Here is a 24,878-nt window from a genome sequence, read left to right as displayed (position 1 = left end):
CATTTGGTTTGCAACTCAGTGAATCTGTGCAGCATTTGCTCAATTCGATGCCTACAAATGAAGAGACTTCGACGCATATCAAATTACCCAGCAGCCATTTAGAAACAACAAATCGTCCAAAAAAAGGTTTCTTAATTTAAAAATTATTCTGGCTGTTTAAATCAGCCACATCTTGAAAAATAGGACAGAAACATACGTTTTGTTTAGGTTTACAAGGTTAACCATGACCAGAAAATGTTTAATGTTTGATGGCTTTGCGCCAGTCCTGTTGGGAAAGACATTGTTTAAAAAATGTAATGTATCTAGCCAACAACTTAAAGCATAGTTATTTTTTTCTATTGGTAGAAAACGCCACACCTTTGAAATTATACTTCACGAAAAACTCAATAGCCATTAAGGTAGTGGTTAAGAGCGTTGTGCCAGTAACCGAAAGGTCGCTGGTTCTAATCCCCGAACTGACTAGGTGAAAAATCTGTCGATGTGCCCTTGAGCAAGGCACTTAACCCTAATTGCTCCTGTAAGTCGCTCTGGATAAGAGCGTCTGCTAAATGACTAAAATGTAAATGTATGTCCTCTACACTACAGCATGGACTTGCTCCTTCTGTTGAGTCTCAGTTTAACTCTCATCGTTGCATTGCATGTGCATTGTTTTAACTTGGAAAAACATTTTGGGCAATATTCATTCATTGTGAATCATTATGTTTGCTTAGGTTTATAATAAAATCAAGCAGATTAGTAACATTACAGTTTTGATATAGCTAGGTTTCTCTGTGAATTGCGTTTTGGCACTTCACAGGACCCTCTGTCATTGGTAGCGGTCTGTCACTTTAAGAACATCCCTTGGTTTGAAATGCACTCCCCCTCACCAGCTGTCTAGTAATAATGGCGGAATGTCAAAAGTCTACCTCATGTCTATCTCCAGCTTCAGAAATGACCTCTCTCGCTAGAGCTTTGTCTCATTCAAGGTTGAGCCAACTTGATCAGTCTGATGTGTTGAAATCGCAGTCTTCTGTTCACCGGAGCAATGTGGCACAGCCAGGTCGACGAAGGATGTTGTCGAGCAGCAGTGTTGAGTCTCTGAATGTGAGCCCCTGTGGTGAAGCGCGGGTATTGGTCATCAACACCGGAGGAACAATCGGGATGATGTACCATAATAACGGTAAAGAGTTTTGGACCGGGACTTTTAGAATGTATTTGTTGTTGCCCAAACAAAGTACATTTATTTGATTTGAATGATGCTGTGTTGATGCAACACATTGATGGAGGAAACTTGCTAGCTACAGTCACAGTTTACCAGGGGTGTATTCATTACACCGATTTTGTTGCAAAATGTTTCGTCTGTTACAACAGAAACCGTTTACTCCAAACGGAAAACGTTTGCAACGAAAACGAGTTTCTATTGGTCAAATTCAGTTTACTCCTTCTGTTTGGTTCTTAAACGGTCAACTTTCGGTTGCAAGCCGTAATGAATACAACGCTGGCACGCAGGGTTCGCGTCTTGTGAGTTGTCAAATGTAACTGCTGTTTCTCTTGCTTTGTAAATTGTATCAAGGAAACACTTAGACGTAATTATCTACCTGTAGAACAGGGATTATCAACTAGATTCAGCCACGGATGGTCGGAGGGCAGAATATTATTAGAAATAATTTGCAGCTAATGAATAACTAGCTATGACGTACAAGATCAGTCAACAGCAGGACTCAGTTTCATAATATAATGTTTGTTAAGGGTACAAGACAACCAAAGGTATTGCATGCTTCAGTACTGGTTAACTGTCCAATCAGTCACAGTTTACCTAAATGATAGTGTTCACCACAAACCTTTGGCAGTCTTGAATATGAATTCGAGGAAAAGGTTAGATGAATCAGGAGCTTTCATCCACACCCCCTTACAAAAATAATTACATTTGCGATATAACACTGAAACTTTTATCTGCCCATCTTTTCGAGAGAGGGAAATATCAAATCCCTGTATTTGTATTTATTATGGATCCCCATTAGCTGCTGCCAAGGCAGCAGCTACTCTTCCTGGTGTCCAGCAAAATTAAGGCAGTTCATACAATTTTAAAAACATTACAATACATTCACAGATTTCACAACACACTGTGTGCCCTTAGGCCCCTACTCCACCACTACCACATATCAACAGTACAAAATCCAAGTGTACGTGTGTATAGTGCGTATGTTATCGTGTGTCTATGCATGTGTCTGTGCCTATGTTTGTGTTGCTTCACAGTCCCCGTTCTTCCGTAAGGTGTTTTTAAAAATGTTTTTAAATCTAATTTGACTACTTGCATCAGTTACTTGATGTGAAATAGATGTCCATGTATTCATGGCTCTATGTACACTACCTGTCAAATGTTTTAGAACACCTACTCATTCAAGGGTTTTTCTTTATTTTTACTATTTTCTACATTGTAGAATAATAGTGAAGACATAAACTATGAAATAACACAAATGTGCAAAGCTGTCATCAAGGCAAAGGGTGGTTATTTGAAGAATCTCATATATAATTTTTTTATTTTGTTTAACTCTTTTTGGGTTACATGATTCCATATCTGTTATTTCATAGTTTTGATGTCTTTACTATGATTCTACAATGTAGAAAATAGTCAAAATATAGAAAAACCCTTGAATGTGCAGGTGTTCTAAAACTTTTGACCGGTAGTGTAGTACTGTGCTCCTCCCATAGTCTGTTCTGGACTTTGGGACTGTGAAGAGACCTCTGGTGGCATATCTTGTGGTGTATGCATCGGTGTCTGAGCTGTGTGCCAGTAGTTCAAACAGACCGCTCATAAATACAAGTAGTGATGAAGTCAATCTCTCCTCCAGTTTGAGCCAGGAGAGATTGACATGCATATTATTAATATTAGCTCTTTGTGTACATCCAAGTGCCAGCCGCGCTGCACTGTTCTGAGCCAAGTCCTTTTTTTGTTGCACCTGACCACACAACTGAACAGTAAGTGTGACAAAACTAGGGCCTGTGGGACCTACCTTGTTAATAGTGTTGTTAAGAATGTAGAGCAGCGCTTTATTATGGCCATACCTCTCCCCATCTTCGCTACTGTTGGATCAATATGTTTTGACCATGACATTTTAAAATCCATGGTTACTCCAAGCAGTTTAGTCACCACAACTTGCTCAATTTTCAAATTATTTATTACAAGATTTAGTTGAGGTTTAGGATTTAGTAAATGATTTGTCCCAAATACAATGCTTTTAGTTTTAGAAATATTTAGGACTAACTTATTCCTTGCCACCCACTCTAAAACTAACTGCATCTCTTTAAGTGTTGCAGTCATTTCAGTCGCTGTAGTAGCTGACATGTATAGTGTCATCCGCATACATAGACACTCTGGCTTTACTCAAAGCCAGTGGCATGTCATTAGTAAAGATTGAAAAAAGTAATCGGCCTAGACAGCTGCCCTGAGGAATTCCTGATTCTACCTGGATTATGTTGGAGAGGCTTCCATGAAAGAACGTCCCCTGTGTTCTGTTAGACAGGTAACTCTGTATCAACAATATAGCAGGTTGAGTAAAGCCATAACACATACGTTTTTCCAGCAGCAGACTATGATCAATAATGTCAAAAGCCGCATTGAAGTCTAACAAAACAGCCACTACAATCTTTTTTATCATCAATTTCTCTCAGCCAATCATCAGTCATTTGTGTAAGTTCTGTGATTGTTGAATGTCCTTCTCTAAAAGCATGCTGATTAGTTTGTTGTCAATTTATTTACTGTAAAATGGTGTTGTATCTGGTAAACACAATTTCCAGTAGTTTACTAAGGGTTGGTAACAGGCTAATTGGTTGGCTATTTGAGCCAGTAAAGGGGGCTTTACTATTCTTAGGTAGCGGAATGACTTTTGCTTCCCTCCAAGCCTGAGGGCACACACATTCTAGTAGGCTTAAATTGAACATATGGCAAATAGGAGTGGCAATATCATCCGCTATTATCCTCAGTAATTTTCCATCCAAGTTGTCAGACCCCGGTGGCTTGTCATTGTTGATAGACAACAATAGTTTTTTCACCTCTTCCTCACTCACTTTACGGAATTCAAATTTACAATGCTTCTCTTTCATAATTTGGTCAGATATACTTGGATGTGTAGTGTCAGCAATTGTTGCTGGCATGTCATGCCTAAGTTTGCTAATCTTGCCAATGAAAAAATTATTTAAGTAGTTGTCAATATCAGTTGGTTTTGTGATGAATGAGCCATCTGATTCAATGAATGATGGAGCTGAGTTTGCCATTTTTCCCAAAATGTCATTTAAGGTGCGCTATCATTCTTTATGTCATTTCTTTGTTTCATAGTGTATTTTCTTATTTTTATTCAGTTTAATCACATGATTTCTCAATTTGCAATACGTTTGCCAATCGGTTGAGCAGCCAGACTTATTTGCCATTCCTTTTGCCTCATCTCTCTCAACCATACCATTTTAAAATTCCTCATCAATCCACTGGGATTTAACCGTTTTTAGTCATTTTCTTAATGGGTGCATGCTTATTATTAACTGGAATAAGCAATTTCATAAATGTATCAAGTGCAGTGGGAAGTAAAGGCTTAAAAGGTTGAGACAGTCTGCGTCTCACATGGATAGGCAGACCATTCCATAAAAAAGTAGCACTATAGGAGAAAGCCCTGCCTCAAGCTGTTTGCTTAGAAATTCTACGGACAATAAGGAGGCCTGCATCTTGTGAACGTATGTGTAGGTATGTACTGCAGGGCCAAATCGGAGAGATGGGTAGGAGAACGTCCATGTTAGCAGTAAAATCTTGAAATCAGCCCTAGCCTTAACAGGAAGCCAGTTTTGAGAATGACACAAATATTAATTTTCACAAAGTCTGCTGCCTCAGTTTTTATGATGGCAATTTGCATATACTCCAGAATGTTATGAAGAGTGATCAGATGAATTGCAATTAATTGCAAAGTCCCTCTTTGCCATGAAAATGAACTTAATCCCCCAAAAACATTTCCACTGCACTTCAGCCCTGCCACAAAAGGACCAGCTGACATGTCAGTGATTCTCTTGTTAACACAGGTGAGAGTGTTGACGAGGACAAGGCTGGAGATCACTCTGTCATGCTGATTGAGTTAGAATAACAGACTGGAAGCTTTAAAAGGAGGGTGATGCTTGAAATCATTGTTCTTCCTCTGTTAACCATGGTTACCTGCAAGGAAACACATGCCGTCACCATTGCTTTGCCCAAAAAGGGCTTCACAGGCAAGGATATTGCTGCTAGTAAGATTGCACCTAAATCAACCATTTATCGGATCATCAAGAACTTCAAGGAGAGAGGTTCAATTGTTGTGAAGAAGGCGTCAGGGCGCCCAAGAAAGTCCAGCAAGTGCCAGGACCGTCTCCTAAAGTTGATTCAACTGCGGGATCAGGGCACCACCAGTGCAGAGCTTGCTCAGGAATGGCAGCAGGCAGGTGTGAGTGCATCTGCACGCACAGTGAGGCGAAGACTTTTGGAGGATGGCCTGGTGTCAAGAAGGGCAGCGAGGAAGCCACTTCTCTCCAGGAAAAACATCAGGGACAGACTGATATTCAGCATAAGGTACAGGGATTAATGTAATTGTCAATAAAAGCCTTTGACACTTATGGAATGCTTGTAAGTATACTTCAGTGTAACATCTGACAAAAATATATAAAAACACTGAAGCAGCAAACTTTGAAGGCCAATACTTGTGTCATTCTCAACTTTTGACCACGACTGTAGAGAGGCTAGCACTGGAGTAATATGATCTAATATTTTTCAGTTCTAGTCAAGATTCTAGCAGCTGTATTTAGCACTAACAGACGTTTATTTAGTGCTTTATTCGTATAGCCGGAGAGTAGAGAATTGCAGTAGTCTAATCTAGAAGTGACAAAAGCATGGGTTAGCTTTTCTGCATAATTTTTAGATAAAAGGTTTCAGATGTTTGCAGTGTTACTAAAATGGAAAAAAGCTGCCCTTTAAATATTCTTGATATTTTTGTCAAAAGAGAGCTCAGGGTCCAGAGTAATGCCGAGGTCCTTCAGTTTTATTTGAGATGACTGTACAACCATCAATATTTAATTGTCAGATCAAACAGCAGATCTCTTTGTTTCTTGGGACCTACAACTAGCATCTCTGATTTGTCAGAGTTTAAAAGTAAAACATTTGCCGCCATCCTCTTCCTTATGTCTGAAACACACGCTTCCAGGGCAGGCAATTTTGGGGCTTCACCATATTTCATTGAACTGTACAGATGTGTGTTGTCCGCATAGCAGTGAAAGGGGAGAGAGGGAGGGATCTTAAAACGGAATCTTGAGGAACACTGAAGGCTACTGTTTCCTGTATAATTAATTTCCTGGAAAGAGTCCTTCGTGGGCCAAGGGAATGTGTTAACTGTGCTTTGGATCAAATGTTTGCTGAATGATATCTCTAGGCTAACCAGCCCTTCTCATTTCATTCAGTATCCACTATGGTACTTGGAGTAAACACTAGACCATAAGTAACATGGCCATAGTTTCTAGGTCTACTGGTTTTACACCATTCCAAAGGTTCTGTTTGGAAGTCCCAAGATGTGTCTTTATGCAATCCATCTAACCAATGGCTGGTGGTCCAATTTTCACAGGTCCTAATTTTAGTCAGCCAGTTCGTTCCAGTGGCTTGGACTCAGGTTTCACTCCTCTCAACTGCCGTCCCTGATCTCTCCCATTTGAAACACATGAGCAGTCATGTATCAGTGTTCCCTGCAGCCTTCTCCCACTCAGGCTACTTGGAGACTAATTTCTGGAAATAAGCACTCACTGGTAACTGATTTTACCACTGAAGACCCAGGCTCTGTCCTTGGTTTAGCATATTCTGGTGGGCTGTTGACCTATTATGAGTTATATAAGACATTTCCAAATACATTAATGATTAGAACTGTATTCTAAACAGCCTACTTTTTATATTGATGTGATTCTCAAGTTCGCCACTAGGGCTGAGTATAATACAAGGCATGATTTACTGGGAATGGTAAACCTGGGCCACATTTGGTAGCCAAACGTTATCGAACGTTGCTGTAGTTGAGGACTTGGTGGACTGTATATTCTGTAGGGTTAGGTTTTACCTAGCACTATGTGTTCTCTCCCAGGTGCTTGTAAGGGCACAGATGACAGACCGGTATGATTCCAGTTGAGGTTGTTTAATGAAGCTAATTCACAGAGCAGTAATGGCACAGCACAGTGTATGGCCTGACAGTTGTGTTAACCAAGAGTTTGTGTGTTGTTATTTCTGAAGGACGCACACTGGCCTTGGCTAAACAAAGAATACTAACTAAAGGTAATCACAGGAGATGGCTGGAACCTATCACGGCTTGTGTACTTTCTCTAGTTACTTCCTTCTCCTCAGTTAGAGATCGCCCAGTATGCTGTGCTCCACATCACCGGTGGGTGGAGCTACAGCTCTCCTATGATGAACTGATATTTACTCTCAATAGTCTTTCATACAGTTGCAGATAGAAATGCCACGAATAGAGGTGACGTGAAACCTTATTCTACATGTCAGAGCGAGCGTGGGTTCTACATAGGAATATGCTATCTGAACACTCCAAAATGTTGCGTACTGCTACCCTCTTTTCAAAATTAACACCACACTCAGATCTATGTAGGCTATTATTGGGCTCACCCTACCTGAACTCTGACTGATTAGTTCTGTTGCTCTGTACTTTAATGGCAACACCTTCTTCTCTCTCATCCACAGTGCTGTCCCCAGAGCCTAATGTGTTTGTGAAGGCCCTACGAAAGCTTCCCAACCTCCATGATGAGCAGTATGCCCTGCAGACCCGTATGTACGACTACTACAGCACGAGTGGCCCACAGGAGAACACCCTGGTCCTGCCGTAAGTCACCCATACACCCCACCTCTCCAGGGCTCCTCTGCAGCCTTCTAGCCCTATTTCTGTTTATTCTCTTTCTTTTTACTTTGCCTTTGCTGTTATTAATATATAGGCTGGAGTTAAATGTTGACACGGTTTACTTTATTGTACAGTCTAAGTACAATCATTCAAACTGTGAAAAGATTACTATCCATGTACCACATCATCACTGTAGGTTTAGACTAACGCAACCTTGTGCTATTTGACTGACAAACTTCAGATGGCGAGCTTGGAGTTAGATACAGATTATGATCCAATTCTAATAGAGTAGTAGTAGTTCGGCTATACCTGGTCTTGTGAAGGGGACCTCAACCTACCGGTACTACCGATACATTGTTCACGCCCTTACCATTTCTTTACACAGGAGATGAGTGTGGATTGCACTTAATAGATTAGAATAACTGCTTAATTTGACTGTCAAATTCAAACACAAGACAGACAGCTTTTATTTCAGGGCTTTTTCAACCTACAAGGCATACAGGCTTTTTCAAAGGCTCCTTGAATAGCAACATATTCTAGTGCATATCATGTCAGGATAACGGTTGAAATCCTCCCCCAAAATCTGTTCACTATGACATCTCCATAGCAGTTGGCCTACAGGATATACAATGCTTGGCTGGGGATATCATACACAAGTTTCTATTCCCTGCATGCCTGGGAACATGTCACTCTAAAACTGTGTGTTGTTTTGACAGGATGCCGACACACTACACTGATGAACTATCAAAAGGGTCCTGTAGTACTGGTAGCATGCTGTGTGCCTGCGCTACGCTACGCTAAGCTGTGTGGTTTGAATCCTCTGTATCCGTCCCGCCTGGTAGGAATAGTTTGCTGTTGTTGTCTGTGTGGACCTGTCAGCGAGTGATCATAGGAGCACACACCTGCAGGGAGTTGTGCTGCAGCATTTCAGTAGCGGTGTTCACGCCTTTCTGATGTTCTACCCTTATTCCCTCTCTTCAGATACCTCGCCTCGCTCCTGCTGGAGGGAGCTAATCTCATTGGTTCATGTCTAGCTAAAAACAGTACAGCACAGTCGAGTTGTCATAACGTTTCTGTAATGTTACAGTAGCAACCCCAGGAGTTTTGCTGTTGCCAGAGAGGGAGAATAGACCTGCGAGGGGTTGCTGGTGTCACGCTGGCAGAGAGCGAGGTTCATCTCTGTTGAGCGTGTTTGATTCCTGTAGTCTGGGTCTCAGTGCGTGCCCTCTGCTGAATGTGGTTCTGGCAGGTCGGATCCAAGGGGTGCCGGCTATCGCACCTCCAAATGGAGGTTGCCTGAGCCCAGGCCAAATCCCTCTCAGCAACCTCCTCTCCTTTCTGGGCCTGCGATGCCGGGGGCAGTGGGGGCGACCCTGCCTGACTGCACGCTAATCTCTACACAGACAATCAGCCCCTCCACCTCAAACCCACTCAGAGCAGCTCAGGACCACAGATATAGAGACTGGAGGGGGCAGGGTGGGGCTGGGTTATAGGGGACAGATAAGAGAACAACACAAGCACGCTCTTTTTTTAAAGCTAGTCTGAATGAGACTGTGTGTGTGAAGGGGGGCTGGTGGCACTGTGCCTGCTTGGATCATGGTAATGTTTGTTTGGAGGACTTCCATATGTCACCTCCCTAGCCCTCTACTCCTCACCCCCTCATCGCTTCAACAGTCTCACAGGAGATTCATAGGAAGTATGGATTCAGCTTCCGTCCCACAGACTAATTTATCAGTCTCATTAAGTTTTCATTGTAATTTCAGTAGTTGATTCCATCATCCTCCTTGCTTCTCTAAGGTTCATTTTCATTATTACCATCATTATGTTCCTTTTTGTGGGTTCAAGTTAATGTTGATTAACACATACTAGCTGTCACCAAACATTGCTAATAAATGTCCCTAATGCCTGAGTTATTTGGTTTTTGTTTTGTTTATTATGCTTTGCAGTGAGCATGTGCAGTGGACTTGAAATAACATTGGCAAAGCTAATATCATTATATCCTAACATTGCTTGAATTTTTTACATGGTGTGGCGTAGGAAATTGGTTTATTGATTTATTGAACAGCTGAGTGAAAAGCAGTAGTGAGAGTCTGTGGGAATCCTTTACCCCAACCTCCCATTTGCCCCTCTCCCCTCCCACCACTCTGGTCCTCATCAGCAGGCTAGGCCACAGGACAACCCTCGATATGCTAATACCGATTTCCCTGCCACACCGTCGGCTACACCAGGAGATAAATTAATAATTGGTGACTTGAATATTGTTTCCAGCGGCACTATCAGTTTAAGATTATCAACAACATATGTTTGAGGATTGTGTGTGGAGCCAGGGCTAATTAGGGTGGTGTCTTTAGGCCTCTGGTTAGGTGCTGAGGGGTGAGCTCGCTACTGCCCCTGCTGTTCTATTGAACCCCCAACAAGGGGATGGTTTGTACCCCACCCCTGCCCTCCAGTGTCCTGTCCCGTGTCTTAAAAAGGGAGATCAAGGGGAAAGTCTTTGCACAGCTGCTTTAGCCCAGGCACAATCTCTTATTAGAGCGCTAGCAGGAGAACACGGGACGCCAACGTTATCTCCATCTAGAGGACACATTAATATGCATGGGAGGCCAGGATGAGCTGCCCCTGTCTAATTAGAACATGGGGTCTCGCTAAAACATGAACCCACACCTTTTCAACCCCCCCCCCACATACTCCCAAAAGGCACCCCTTACCCCTCAGAATGCCCGCAAATTAGTAACTCCTCATACAGCGTCGTAGCCTTCCCAGGGAGTGGCCCCCTCCCTCATCATACGTCCATAATTCACACCCAGCGCTTTGGAACTGGTTTGGGCACCCTGCTGCTGAAACAGAAGGCCCAACCAAATAGACTTTGTCTCGCTTCATAAAGTAGGATAGGCTTGTCTCACTCTTTTCCTTCCTTTATCCTCAGCCTTTTCCTCATGTAAACAGAACCGGGTCCAAGCCTTAATGAGTTTGTAAAGTAAACAGAACAACCAAGACAAAAAAAGAGGGGTGTCTCTACACCCCTAAAGGGATTTCCTTTTTTAAAAATGTAATTGCCGCATTTCCTTAACCTTGATTGTTTATGTGTCTCTATGTAAACTGTCTGCCCTGTTGTAGATGCAGAGTTTCTTTGGGTGTGTTTTCTGTAGATTTGGTTATTATAGGATGATTGTGACTCAACTTGTCTTTTCCCAGGCTGTGTAAACAAAATAAGAGGATAGTGTACACTGTTTTAGAGTACAGCCCCTTGCTGGACTCTTGCAATATGACCACAGATGACTGGGCTACAATTGGGAAGGACATTGAGGTACTTGGTGTTGTCATTGTTTATCTTGCTCTTCACTCTAACATTAACCATAACCCTGACTTTAACCATTTGCATAAGCACATGCATTATGATAACACAATCTATTGCGATAACAGAACAATCTCAAGTCATTCACTGAAGTAAAAGCCAGTTGTCCCTTTCCGTTTATGTAAATGTACTGTACTGGAGCTTTTGTAATGAATACAGTACTTATTTCAAGTAGCCTGTGGCAAGATGTAGGCTATACATTTTGACCTTGGAACTTTGATTCAAGTTTGATCCTGTTCTCTTTGTCTCTTGGTTCCAGAAACACTATGAGAAGTATGATGGTTTTGTCATCCTCCACGGCACTGACACCATGGCCTACACTGCATCTGCTCTGTCCTTCATGTGTGAGAACCTGGGGAAGCCTGTCATCCTCACCGGCTCCCAGGTACACCTGCCATCCTTACAGCTAAACTGCTTCATAAAGATGAGATCACAGAAGGGTGAAATGTTGTTTGACCTCTTGCAGGTGCCGATCTATGAGATGAGGAACGATGGAAGAGACAACCTGTTGGGGGCGCTGCTGATCGCCGGTCAGTTTGTCATTCCTGAGGTGAGTAGAGGAGGGAGGGACACTTCTTGGAGCAGCACTCACACATACAGCTGCCTGCATGTCACCTGCACTTGAATGTGTGTTCATACTATTGTCCATGCTGTTGACATGTGTCAAACTTTTTAGCCTGCTATGGTAATAAGGTGATACGACTGGCAATTTCCTCCCTGATTGATAAAGATGTGAGGGTGAACTGTGTTGACAGACAATAGGCACCAAAAGCCTTAAACCACTTGTCTAACAAGACTGTTCAGTAAAGCATGAATGTGTGAGTGTCGCAATACAGGACCTGAAACTGCCAGATGAGACTTCAGAGTTGTCAAAGCGTGTTTGTCTTTTAAGAGTCACAGAATAACAAATGTACACACTCTCTGGGACCTTTATATAATGCTGTATCTATAGTCGTGGTCAAAAGTCTGCTGCCTCAGTTTTGATGATGGCAATTTGCATATTCTCCAGAATGTCATGAAGAGTGATCAGATGAATTGCAATTAATTGCAAAGTCCCTCTTTGCCATGAAAATGAACTTAATCCCCCCAAAAAATGTCCACTGCATTTCAGCCCTGCCACAAAAGGACCAGCTGACATCATGTCAGTGATTCTCTCGTTAACACAGGTGAGAGTGTTGATGAGGACAAGGCTGGAGATCACGCTGTCATGCTGATTGAGTTAGAATAACAGACTGGAAGCTTTAAAAGGAGGGTGGTTCTTGAAATCATTGTTCTTCCTCTGTTAACCATGGTTACCAGTCATCATTGCTTTGCACAAAAAGGGCTTCACAGGCAAGGATATTGCTGCTAGTAAGATTGCACCTAAATCAACCATTTATCGGATCATCAAGAACTTCAAGGAGAGAGGTTCAATTGTTGTGAAGAAGGCGTCAGGGCGCCCAAGAAAGTCCAGCAAGCGCCAGGACCGTCTCCTAAAGTTGATTCAGCTGCGGGATCGGGGCACCACCAGTGCAGAGCTTGCTCAGGAATGGCAGCAGGCAGGTGTGAGTGCATCTGCACGCACAGTGAGGCGAAGACTTTTGGAGGATGGCCTGGTGTCAAGAAGGGCAATAAAGAAGCCACTTCTCTCCAGGAAAAACATCAGGGACAGACTGATATTCTGCAAAAGGTACAGGGATTGGACTGCTGAGGATTGGGGTAAAGTCATTTTCTCTGATCAATCCCCTTTCCGATTGTTTGGGGCATCTGGAAAAAAGCTTGTCCGGAGAAGACAAGGTGAGCGCTACCATCAGTCCTGTGTTATGCCAACAGTAAAGCATCCTGAGACCATTCATGTGAGGTTGCTTCTCAGCCAAGGGAGTGGGCTCACTCACAATTTTGCCTAAGAACACAGCCATGAATAAAGAATGGTACCAACACATCCTCCGAGAGCAACTTTTCCCAACCATCCAAGAACAGTTTGGTGAAGAACAATGCCTTTTCCAGCATGATAACTAAGTGGCTCGGGGAACAAAACATCAACATTTTGGGTCCATGGCCAGGAAACTCCCCAGACCTTAATCCCATTGAGAACTTGTGGTCGATCCTCAAGAGGGTGGTGGACAAACAAAAACCCACAAATTCTGACAAACTCCAAGCATTGATTATCCAAGAATGGGCTGCCATCAGTCAGGATGTGGCCCTGAAGTTAATTGACAGCGGGCCAGGGCGGATTGCAGAGGTCTTGAAAAAGAAGGGTCAACACTGCAAATATAACACTGCAAATATTGACTCTTTGCATAAACTTAATGTAATTGTCAATAAAAAGCCTTTGACACTTATGGAATGCTTGTAATTATACTTCAGTATACCATAGTAACATCTGACAAAGATATCTCATAACACTGAAGCAGCGAACTTTGTGAAGACCAATAATTGTGTTATTCTCAAAACTTTTGACCACGACTGTAGAGAATGTGCTGCTATCGATAAAGATGGAATGATACATTTTAAATGAAGAAATTAGGAAAATGTGATTGTAATTGTTTTATCAATGGGTCTGTCATATGCTCTGTTAAATCAATAGCACAAAATGGCCAGGCTCTAATTTACCTTAGCATTGTGACTGTTGAAGGGAGTGTACACTGAGTGTACAAAACCTTAAGAACACGCTCTTTCCATGACAGACTGACCAGGTGAAGCTATGATCCCTTATTGACGCCAATCAGTGTAGATGAAGGCGAGGAGATGGTTAAAGAATCATTTTTAAGCCTTGAGACATGGATTGTGTGTGTGCCATTCAGAGGGTGAACGGGCAAGACGAAGTGCCTTGGATCGAGGTATGGTAGTAGGTGCCAGGCGAACTGCAACGCTGCTGTGTATTTTACACTCAACAATTACCTGTGTGTATCAAGAATGGTCCACCACCTACATCCAGCCAACTTGACACAACTGTGGGAAGCATTGGCGTCAATGGGCCAGCATCCCTGTGGAACACTTTCGACACCTTGTTTTGTACACTCAGTGTATATACTATACCACTAGTACAGGGGTAGGCAACCCTGTTCTGGAGTGCCGCAGGTTAAATAAAAAACAAGACGTGCCTGAATGGCACGGCTGAATGGCACGACAATGGGCCTCAGGTTCTCGTCATGGTATCTCTGTGCATTCAAATTGACATGAACACAATTGTATTTTGTTAGTTGTCCATAGCTTATGCCTGCCTGCCTGCCCAAACCATAACCCCACCTCCCCAATGGGGCACTCTGTTCACAATGTTGACATCAGCAAACCGCTCGCCCACACAACGCCATACATGTGGTCTGCAGTTGTGAGGCCGATTGGTAGTACTGCCAAATTCTCTAAAACGACATTATGGTAGAGAAATGAACATTCAATTCTCTGGCAACAGCTGTGTAGGACATTCCTGCAGTCAGCATGCCAATTGCACACTCCCTCAACGTGAGACATCTGTGGCATTGTTGTGACAAAACTGCACATTTTAGTGTCCCCAGCACAAGGTGCACCTGTGTAATGATCATGCTGTTTAATCAGCTTATTGATATGCCACACCTGTCAGGTGGATGGATTATCTTGTCACAGGAGAAATGCTCAGTAACAGGGATGTAAACAAATTTGTGCACAACATTTGAAAGAAATAAGCTTTTTGTGCATACGGAACATTTCTGGGATCTTTTATTTCAGCTCATGAAACATGGGACCAACACTTTACATGTTGCATTTATATTTTTGTTCAGTGTATATGCTTAAGAATGATGTCTTATGAGGTTTCATTCATTCTCCATCTATGTCTCTAGGTTTGTCTGTATTTCCACCACAATCTGTACCGGGGGAACCGTGTGACCAAGGTGGATGCTGAGAGTTTCAATGCCTTCAACTCTCCTAACCTGGCTCCTCTGGCCAACGCTGAAGTGGACATTAAAAGTAATCAAGTGGTATAATACGGTGTCTGACCTGTTATGTGTTCATATCTATATCAAGTCAAATCTTTGATGTGGCCGATAGATGGATGTTTTCACTGAACTCTTTCTCTCTCCCCTGTAGTTAACTGGGACACTGTGTGGAGAGCGAACACGACCGCACGGTTCAGAGTGAGCACTCAGATGAACCGTAACGTGGGTCTGCTGAGACTCTTCCCAGGCATCACTGCAGTTACCGTAAGAGGCTTCCCAGGGTGGGGGTGAGAAGGGGTGGATAGTGGCTCTGCCCTGTGCCTGTTGCCCCTTCAACCACATCATTACATCACTGTCTTCCTACTTCTGATATACTGTAATAGTGAAAGAGTAATGCCCTATTGTAGAAAGACTCAATCAGAACAGCCATTTGGGGCCATATTTATCGAAAACTCTTCATTATAGCTCTGTTGTCGTGAATCCTCTCATGCAGGTCCTACTGTGTTTTCTGACGAGCCAGCATCGTGTGGGCGTTCCAAGTGGTCTGCATACAGCCGGGAGCTGCTTTGGGGCTGCCAGCAGCGTTTAGCCCAGTGAAAAATGAGACTGGGTTATGGGGCATGTCCAATTACCCACTAAAGACGAGCGGCTTGGCACAGATACTTAAACACTTAGATACGCCTCCCTCGCTACAGACTGAGGGGAGGATGGCTTTACTCTCTCAATCTGGTCCCTCTGCCGACGCTGGCCATGATGCTTTGTTAATCTGATTTTTATTATCTGCTTCTTTGATTATGCTTCAGGCTCTCCTCTGCCTTCCACGGTCTCTGCCAGCATGGGGTTTATTTGGGATTCTGTGTCGCACACATTTCTGGCTAGCTAGCCGCATGATCCGAAATCCAATGGAAGATATCGGGCCATGCCCAGCTCTTGCTATGATTCCCTCCCTCCACAAGGTAGATCTATGGTCCGTTGCCAGATGAAATGATGCTGTCTCTGAACACCTTGAAGTTAATGGTTCCCCCTGCCTGGCCATTTGAGCCATCTCCTCTCCAGATGCTATGGCTGGTGTTGTAAAGAGGTCTCCTAGAGCCAGTGAATCACCTTGAGACTGAGAGACAACCCGGGTGGCATAGGCACCAGATGGTCTGGAGGGGGAGGGGGGAGGGGTCTGGGCCGGTTGTTAAACCCGATCCTAGCTCCGTACACTCCTCCTTTGTCCACAAGCCAGACTGAAATGGCCGCTCATCTCTCTCTCGCTCTGTCTGTCTCTGTGGGTGTGCAGGTGAAGTCCTTCCTGCAGGCGCCCATGGAGGGCATCGTCCTGGAGACGTATGGTAGTGGAAACGCCCCTGACAACCGTGCTGACCTGCTTGAGGTGTTCCAGAATGCCACAGAGAGGGGCGTGATCATTGTCAACTGCACCCAGTGTCTGAGGGGTTCTGTCACCACATCGTACGCCACTGGAAAGGTAGCCCAGAACACTGTTCAGTGGGAGTGGGAGAGTGCACATGATGTGGATGGATGTGTGTTAACATGTCTTCCTGGTCCCCTCAGGCCCTGAGTGACGCAGGGCTGGTGGCAGGCTGTGACATGACTCCTGAGGCTGCCCTGTGCAAGCTGTCCTACGTGCTGGCCAGGATGGACCTCAGTATAGAGGCCAAAAGAAAGGTAGGAGTCCCAGTCTAAACGCACTCATTACCTCACTACACTTTGTAGGCCCCTTGTAGAAAAGCTTTTGAAGCAAATGTCAACCCTAGGCTGAACTTTAGAGTGACACCTGTGTTAGTCCTATTTAAAGAAGAAAATATCACAAGAATGTTAACGGCAATAGATGGCAGAGATTATTCACATGCGGATAAAGGTCATAGTGACATGATGGTGTAATCCTTGATCATGCTTGTCTGTGTTGACTGTGTTTGTGTGTTATCTGTCCTTTGTTGTCTCTGTTGTACTTGTCCAGATGCTGAGTCAGAACCTGCGGGGGGAGATGATCGCTGACCTGCAGGGGGCCAAGCTCACTCTGAGCGACAGTCGCTTCATCCAGGTCATCGCCAAGTCCCTGAGCATCAGCTGTAAGGAGGTGAGGCCACCGCACCGCCGGCCACTTCCCACACATCTCACACACACTGTCACCACCACTGAGACTGCAGGGTTACTTTCCACCTAACAGGTTTTCATCGGCCTCTGGCTAATCTGACGGGACAGAGCTCCCATTGAAGTACAAATGCCCAGCGGTAGGGTTTTTTCCAAAGTGGTGAAAAATCTGTCGACGTGCCCTTAAGCAAGGCACTTAACCCTAATTGCTCCTGTAAGTCGCTCTGGATAAGAGCGTCTGCTAAATGACTAAAATGTAATGTAAATGTAAATCCAACTTTATAGTGTATTTTTATCGGCGTTACATAAAGCATTCCTCTACTGATTCTCAGTCTTTGTATTGGCATGACACCTGATGGTTTTTCTGCTAATGTTTCCAGGAGCTAGAAGCCGTCCGGGATGCTCTGACCCCCACCTTAGCTTGTGCCGCTTCTAAGATAGGAGACGTGGAGGCCTTGGATGCCATAAAGGAGATGGTGAGGAACATTTACATAAATACAACCATGTCTGTTAGTAAAAATAATCACTGCAACAACTGACCTCAAATACTATAAGGGGGGGAGAAGAAAACCCCTGTTCTAACGGCATGATGACAGGACTGTAGGACAGAGTTCAAACCATATGTTTGTGTGTTATAAGACACGTTTCCATACTGATACCACAGACTTTGCACTGTACCATGAACGTCACATATGTTATGAAGACCTGACTGGTTCTGCTACATTCACTGGCTCAATGCAGATAGATGCCTAGTAGCCTGAATTACTCTCAACGTCCAATGTTAAATACCAGTTCTATCTATTCTGGATCCTCTCTGAAGAACGTGTTCTCCTAGCCTGCTTGGTGAAAAGAAGACCGCATATTTGGTCTTCTTTTACGACACCCTTATGATGCGGGTGAGTTTAACGACACTGTAGTGAGTTTAACGACACTGAAATACTATTTAACTTAATTTCTTCACCATGACCCCTCATCTAGTCCTCTAGGTAGGGTTAATGAACTTGTAAAACAAAACAAAAACTCTGTATTTGACCTTTGTGCTAGAGCCAAAAAAACATGTTTTGTGCAGTAAAGGTCTAACCATGACTATCACAAGAATATAAGTATGTTTTCCCTGTGATGTTCAGAGGCCGACGGACAGTGATGTCAGTTTGGCTAAAATTGAGCTTAAAATGTCAATATGATTTATGACTTTGGTATATATATCAAACATTTGGCTCTACATTTTGAATAGTTTGGTCAATCAACTTAGCAAAAAGAGCATATGAAAGAGGACATCCTCAACTACTGAAAATCCATGTTTGGAGGTTAAAATCATGTATTTATGTACTTACTGAATTTAGTGTATTGGGTCAAATTGACCCAGAACATCCTCGGTGTATAGGGTGAAAGAGACGTGTGTGTGCTTGTGTTACTCCCTCAGTCCCATGCTACAGTTGGTTGAACCGGTCAGTGCAGTGCATACCAAAGATACCTGCTGAGCTTCATCAAATGGCAGACAGTAAACTCAGTAGTCATACTGTGTTAGATGTAATGATTGATTTTGATATGGCTTGCTTTGCAGTGAACTTTTGACATGAGAAGGATTTGCCTAGTGTTTCCAGTCAATTAAATGTTCAATAACCCACTTATTTGGGAATTTAGCTTATTTTATAGGGGGTATATTTAAACACAAAGGCCTGAGGGGGTGAGGTATATGGCTAATATACCACAGCTAAGGGCTGTTCTTATGCACGACTCAACGCAGAGTGCTTGGACACAGCCGTTAGCCGTGGTATATTGGCCATATGTCACAAACCCCAAGGTGCCTTATTGCTATTATAACCTGGTTACCGATGTAATTAGAGCAGTAAAAATAAATGTTTTATTTTCATACCTGTGGTATACGGTCTGATATACTACAGCTGTTAGCCAATCAGCATTCAGGGCTCGAACCACCCAGTTTATAATTCCGTATGAATAGAGGAATGGGTTGGCTACGCTTTAAATGAAATGATTTATCATTTCGAGATGACTGTCACCGTTCAGAAAGATGTGCACCAGGTCAGTGTGGCGCAACATTCACTACATGGGATTAATACTTCAATACTGTTTTTATAATACAGTGTTACCATGGCACTGTAATATAGAGTATGAGATGTGTTTCTTGTCATCAGGGCAGTAACCTAAGTCTGGGGGACTATGATGGACGCACCCCTCTGCACGTCGCTTCCTGTGAGGGCCACCTCAATGTGGTGCAGTATCTACTGGGCCAGGGCGCCACTGTCTATGCCAAAGATCGCTATGGGGACACACCCCTGCGCAATGCTGTGCGCTTCAGGTAGGATTGAGCTAACATGTGGGCCAAGACAAGAGCTTTACATTTTGGGGGGGCTGAGCGGCATTGAGGAATAGAGGGATGGAGTTGGGGAAATGGAGTATTATATGTCCTTAAACGCTTTGCCTCTACAGTAGATGTTCACCCATCCCTTATGATTCAAGCCCCCAGTAGCCAATTCTAACTGACAGCTTCTATCTGCCCAGGGAGGGGGGTGTGCATCACACAGTAATGATCTCATTCACACATAATTAAGTGGGGCATTTGAAATCCACCAGTGGCCATTAACAACCTCCTTATATTTCCATGGCAGTCTTTAGAGGGAATGGTGTACAAACATTAGGCAGTTAGACTGCAGGTCATTACAGTGTCTGAGGCAGGGAGTCTGGGCCTGCTAAATGACTATCATATCCAGGAGGGGAGGACTGCTACTGGGGCTCTCAGATGGGGGTTGAAACTAGAGGAGTTCTGATGGAGTTTAGAGGCCACCACAATAATTAGCTGCTAATTGTAATCTGCCAATAGCCAGTATTTATATTTACCCAAAACTGTAATTTTCATGTTTTTTTTATCATTCATTGACATTGCCGTGTGCTCATCGCTTGGGGAGAGTAAGACATTCAAGGCTGCAGTCTTAAGTATCATGCTGTGGGTGCCTCAAGGAGAAATACACAAGTGTGTGTGAGAGCACTGAGAAAGGTGGCTGTAAACCGTTGGCAGGGCAGGCACAGGCATGCCCATGTTGACTTGGTACTGAAGGGCAGAGGGTTGCAGAGTGGGACCTGGTAGCATAATTCACCTCAGACACCTGTCTGCTTGGGGAAATAGCAATGTCCCATTCTGGCTCTCTTACACAGTCAAAATCACTAAGTCTCTGTGATAATGCAATATCTTCCATTTTGGAACAGTTACAGTACTTGCAATAAAGAACAATTGATGGATACATTTTTTTTTGGGAGGGGGCTTTATGCCATTTTAAGTTTAAACCACATTTCAATAGCCACCTATCACTCCTTCCTGATGACCAAATAAGGAGTGAAACTGAGTGGAGTGTCTTGAACCAGTCTTACCCGCCTGTCCTCAGTTTAATTGATGATAGGTTCCCCTGTAGCTCAGTTGGTAGAGCATGGCGCTTGCAACGCCAGGGTTGTGGGTTCGTTTCCCACGGGGGCCAGTATAAAAAAATAATTATGCACTCACTAACTGTAAGTCGCTCTGTATAAGAGCGTCTACTAAATGACTAAAATGTAAATAAACTGTGACTAGTGTCTAACTAAAGGACTGGAAATACATTAGCCTTGTTTTGCCACTGTCTTTACAGCCAAACCTTATCTCAAAGTAGAGCTAAATGTGCATGACCAACTCCCAACGTAGTGTGTGCATTTAACCTCTTAAACATTTCACAGATGTTCTTAGTTTCAATTCTATGTCCCTGGTTCTGGCCATCTTTAGAAATGTCTGTGTTTGAGGAGTGTGCCAAGTTGGCGCTGCCTTTTGCCCCCACCATTGTGTATTGTATCATTGGAGCTGCTGAGACGTTCTGTTAAGACTCCATGCGTGGGTGGTTAACTGGAACTTGTCCATACTCGTTTAGCACCCAGTCACAGTGCCATAACCGGTCACTGTCAGCAGATACTCTGAAAACTAGAAATATGACTAATGCACATTGCAGTCATAATAAATCATACCTCAAACAATGGATCAGTAGTGTTCCACCTAATGGTTTCAGTTGAATTCTGACTCACACTTTGTGATGTTGTTTTCACCTTGATTCTAGTACACTGTATAGCATCTGTATTTGAGAAGGGTCGGTCATATCTATGCGTGTGTGTCTGTCCATCCAGACACAAAGAGGTGGTGAAGCTGCTGAGAAAGACAGGAGCCCATTTCTCCATGGATGAGCTGGAGGATGCCGGTTCAGAGCTGTGCAGGTGAGAAGCACACAGCACTTTCTCACACATGCATTGCCCAAAGACTCATCCTGCATAGTTTGTGCAGGTACGACCAGTTGTCCCAGTTGTCTTGAGTAAACACTTGGAATGCTCTCTGACCACACAGCTTCGGACCTCTGCAGCATCCAAACATAACCACCATAGAACCCTGAATTGCTCTGTTTGGCTGATATCCTCACTTTTAGAAAATATAGATTTTGTCCGTTACTGGAGCAAGGCCTTTGCCTCTGGAAGCAAACAAGCATACTCATAGTCCTATTCAGAATCAAGTAGTGTGGTTAGTCTAAGATTATACTATAAAACCTGATGTTATTACTGTAGATATCTGGTTGCTTTTTAGTCCCTTTATCATAAAACCTCTTGAATATGAACCCTCCCAATGAATTATCTGGTGGTGTGATGCAGTCTGGCAGCCAATGCTGACATCGAGGGCCTGGAGATGTGGCACCTGGCCGGGGGAGACCTGGACATGCCAGGCTACGACGGGAAGACGCCGATGGAGGTGGTGAGTGTTTGGGACTGGGAGCCTCTCTCCAACTTACAAACATGGATAGTAAAGGATGTGTAGGGTAAAGGTAACCCAGACTAGTTATGTAACATGGATAGTAAAGGATGTGTAGGGTAACGGTAACCCAGACTAGTTATGTAACATGGATAGTAAAGGATGTGTAGGGTAAAGGTAACCCAGACTAGTTATGTAACATGGATAGTAAAGGATGTGTAGGGTAACGGTAACCCAGACTAGTTATGTAACATGGATAGTAAAGGATGTGTAGGGTAACGGTAACCCAGACTAGTTATGTAACATGGATAGTAAAGGATGTGTAGGGTAACGGTAACCCAGACTAGTTATGTAACATGGATAGTAAAGGATGTGTAGGGGTAACGGTAACTCAGACTAGTTATGTAACATGGATAGTAAAGGATGTGTAGGGTAACGGTAACCCAGACTAGTTATGTAACATGGATAGTAAAGGATGTGTAGGGTAACGGTAACCCAGACTAGTTATGTAACATGGATAGTAAAGGATGTGTAGGGTAACGGTAACCCAGACTAGTTATGTAACATGGATAGTAAAAGATGTGTAGGGTAACGGTAACCCAGACTAGTTATGTAACATGGATAGTAAAGGATGTGAAGGATAACGGTAACCCAGACTAGTTATGTAACATGGATAGTAAAGGATGTGTAGGGTAACGGTAACCCAGACTAGTTATGTAACATGGACCATTAGGTTTTCTTTTCCTCCTCTCTCTCTTAGGCTCAGTCTGTGGGGAATGAAGTTGTGATGGAGTTCTTACACCAGGTCAGCCAGTACCATGCCAAGGTAAGAGTTGGACTATGATCTAGCTTTACTGTTAATCTCTGCACTCCTCCAACAGCGTTCATCTCTGCCTCAATTCAGAGAGCTTCTCTCCCCAACCTGAGCTCACTGAAATCAAACGGAGTGAATAATATTTTACTGTACCCGTCTTTGTCAGTTGATATGTCTTACAAACCTAAACCAGTTCAGCACACTGTATGATCCACTTTTTTTCTATCTTCAACTTGTTACAATTTCCCATTAATTTAAACACCTCCTAGTCACCGCTTATGTCTTGTGTTTTTCCCCGCATCAGTCAGATGAAAGTAATGAGGTAATCCATCTTTGGCCATTTTACTTTTCAACATGAGAATGAGTGTCATCTCATCCCTGTATTAACAGATTTGACCTAATTTGTATAGATGTTTATCAGATTAGCAATTTATTTACTACAACTAAAACATTACTACGATCCGTGCTTGTGAATGAATGGTGTGGCATGAAAGCATCCAAGAGGTAGCCTATAAATTAGATTTGACATATAGGCTAGATTTGAAAGTAAAACCATGTAGGCTGCAGAATAGGGACGTAGTTTCAACTTCGCCATGTGTTCCAATGACATGTTTTTTTTTGTTTACTTCCAGCCTCTGTTTGATGAAAATGATGAGGTAAATATTGTGGTTGTGTGTTTTTCCCATGTTGATTATGAGGTAATACTGAGGTAAGTGTAGAATGGCCACAGCTAGCTCTTTGGATTCTCCTGTGCTTGGTCTCCTCTCATTGTATGGTGATGTGTTGCATCTCTGTATGACCTACATGAGTATCACTTGTTGTAGCCTGGCTTGAACAGGTGTTTTCCAAAATGGCTGCCAGGTTGAGTTCGATTAGACAGTGACACAAAACTTTGCAGTGTGGTAGTCAGCCTGGCTTTTGTGATTTGTTCCTGTGATGGCCTCTAAGCTGTGTTGTCTGGTATGATGACCGCTTGGCGAAGTTTCCTCTGAGATGCATTATGTGGATTAGTAGCAGAGATTGCGAAGCCAGCATTAATTTGATATCACCGCTGCTCTTTGTATTGAACAGTACTGCTAGAAAGTTTTCCCCTTGTGTGTTTCAGAATGGAGAGTACATTGAGTTCTCAGCCTGTCCAAAAGGATCCTGAAGAAGAAGATCCTCAGCTCTTACCTCTCCATCCATCCCCATCACTCTCTCTCCCCCATTCCATTTCACTCTCTTACACTAGACATTTGCACAAGCTTGCAGATGAACAGATTTTATTTAGATTCATCCAAACCATTTACAATTTATATAGTTGCGATAATATCATGTACAGTTGGGAAACTGTAGTTGTAAAACAACTAGTAGCACAACATTTGATGTCAAGTAATATCTATGCACTGTGGCTAGAACGGGCACCACTATATCTGTATGTTTTGTATGTACCACAGTATACAATGTATGTGGAAGCAATTCGCTCTGTTTGCATTATCAGAGTATTATCAGTGATTATTGTAAGCACAGGGTAGAATGCTGTACCTTTCATACTAAGCATTTCATAACGCACGTTGAGTGCCATTTATTCTAAACGGAAATCATTGTGTGAATAACTGTTTGCCTAGATGTTTATAGTCTCACTTAGACTGCATGAATGATAAAAAAAATTCCCCACCTCCTTCTGAAAGTACAGATAACTGAGGTGTTTCCTGTTTGTGAAATAGGACAATCCGTCCCTCTATTCTGCTTCCACACAGCTCTCCTAGCATCCAAACCCAGCGTCCTCTATAGTTGATAAAAAGGTCATTTAGCAGATGCTTTTATCTAAAGCAACTTGCAGAGACAAGCTGTTACTCCCATCAATGTGACATTACAACCCACAGTGTCTTCTATAGTTTGAGTTGTGTACTTACTGGTTTCCCTACTCTAACAGCCTGGGCAGAGAGACAAATGTCATATAGCTCCCCTCTCTCTACTGGGATTCTCTGCCTCTGACCATATTACGGGGGCTGAGACACTGGCTTACTAGTGCTCTTCCATGCCGTCCCTAGGAGGGGTGCGTTACCTTGAGTGGGTTGAGTCACAGACGTGATCT

The 24,878-nt window shown here is 43.3% G+C and overlaps 1 protein-coding gene across 4 annotated transcripts; it reads left to right on the top strand.

The window, feature by feature from the left end:
• Positions 1–852: 852 nt before the first annotated feature.
• Positions 853–24,820, top strand: aspg (asparaginase homolog (S. cerevisiae)). Of its 4 annotated transcripts, none has more exons than XM_041847703.2 (18): positions 853–1,159; positions 7,718–7,856; positions 11,067–11,178; positions 11,486–11,611; positions 11,693–11,776; positions 15,024–15,150; positions 15,271–15,383; positions 16,405–16,590; positions 16,677–16,790; positions 17,083–17,202; positions 17,597–17,692; positions 19,373–19,536; positions 21,378–21,464; positions 21,891–21,990; positions 22,748–22,813; positions 23,106–23,123; positions 23,434–23,457; positions 23,907–24,820. In XM_041847703.2, exons 1-18 carry the CDS (start codon positions 883–885, stop codon positions 23,949–23,951), a joined length of 1,998 nt encoding a protein of 665 aa, XP_041703637.1. In that variant the 5' UTR covers positions 853–882; the 3' UTR covers positions 23,952–24,820. The 4 variants fall into 4 exon arrangements, with proteins under 4 accessions (XP_041703637.1, XP_041703638.1, XP_041703639.1 ...); XM_041847706.2 differs by lacking the exon at positions 853–1,159 and adding an exon at positions 1,434–1,500; XM_041847704.2 differs by lacking the exon at positions 23,106–23,123.
• Positions 24,821–24,878: the final 58 nt, after the last annotated feature.

The sequence above is a fragment of the Coregonus clupeaformis genome, chromosome 25 (assembly GCF_020615455.1).
Source record: "Coregonus clupeaformis isolate EN_2021a chromosome 25, ASM2061545v1, whole genome shotgun sequence".
In the NCBI taxonomy this organism is placed as follows: Eukaryota; Metazoa; Chordata; class Actinopteri; order Salmoniformes; family Salmonidae; genus Coregonus; species Coregonus clupeaformis.
This window is presented reverse-complemented; position numbering and strand designations above follow the sequence as displayed.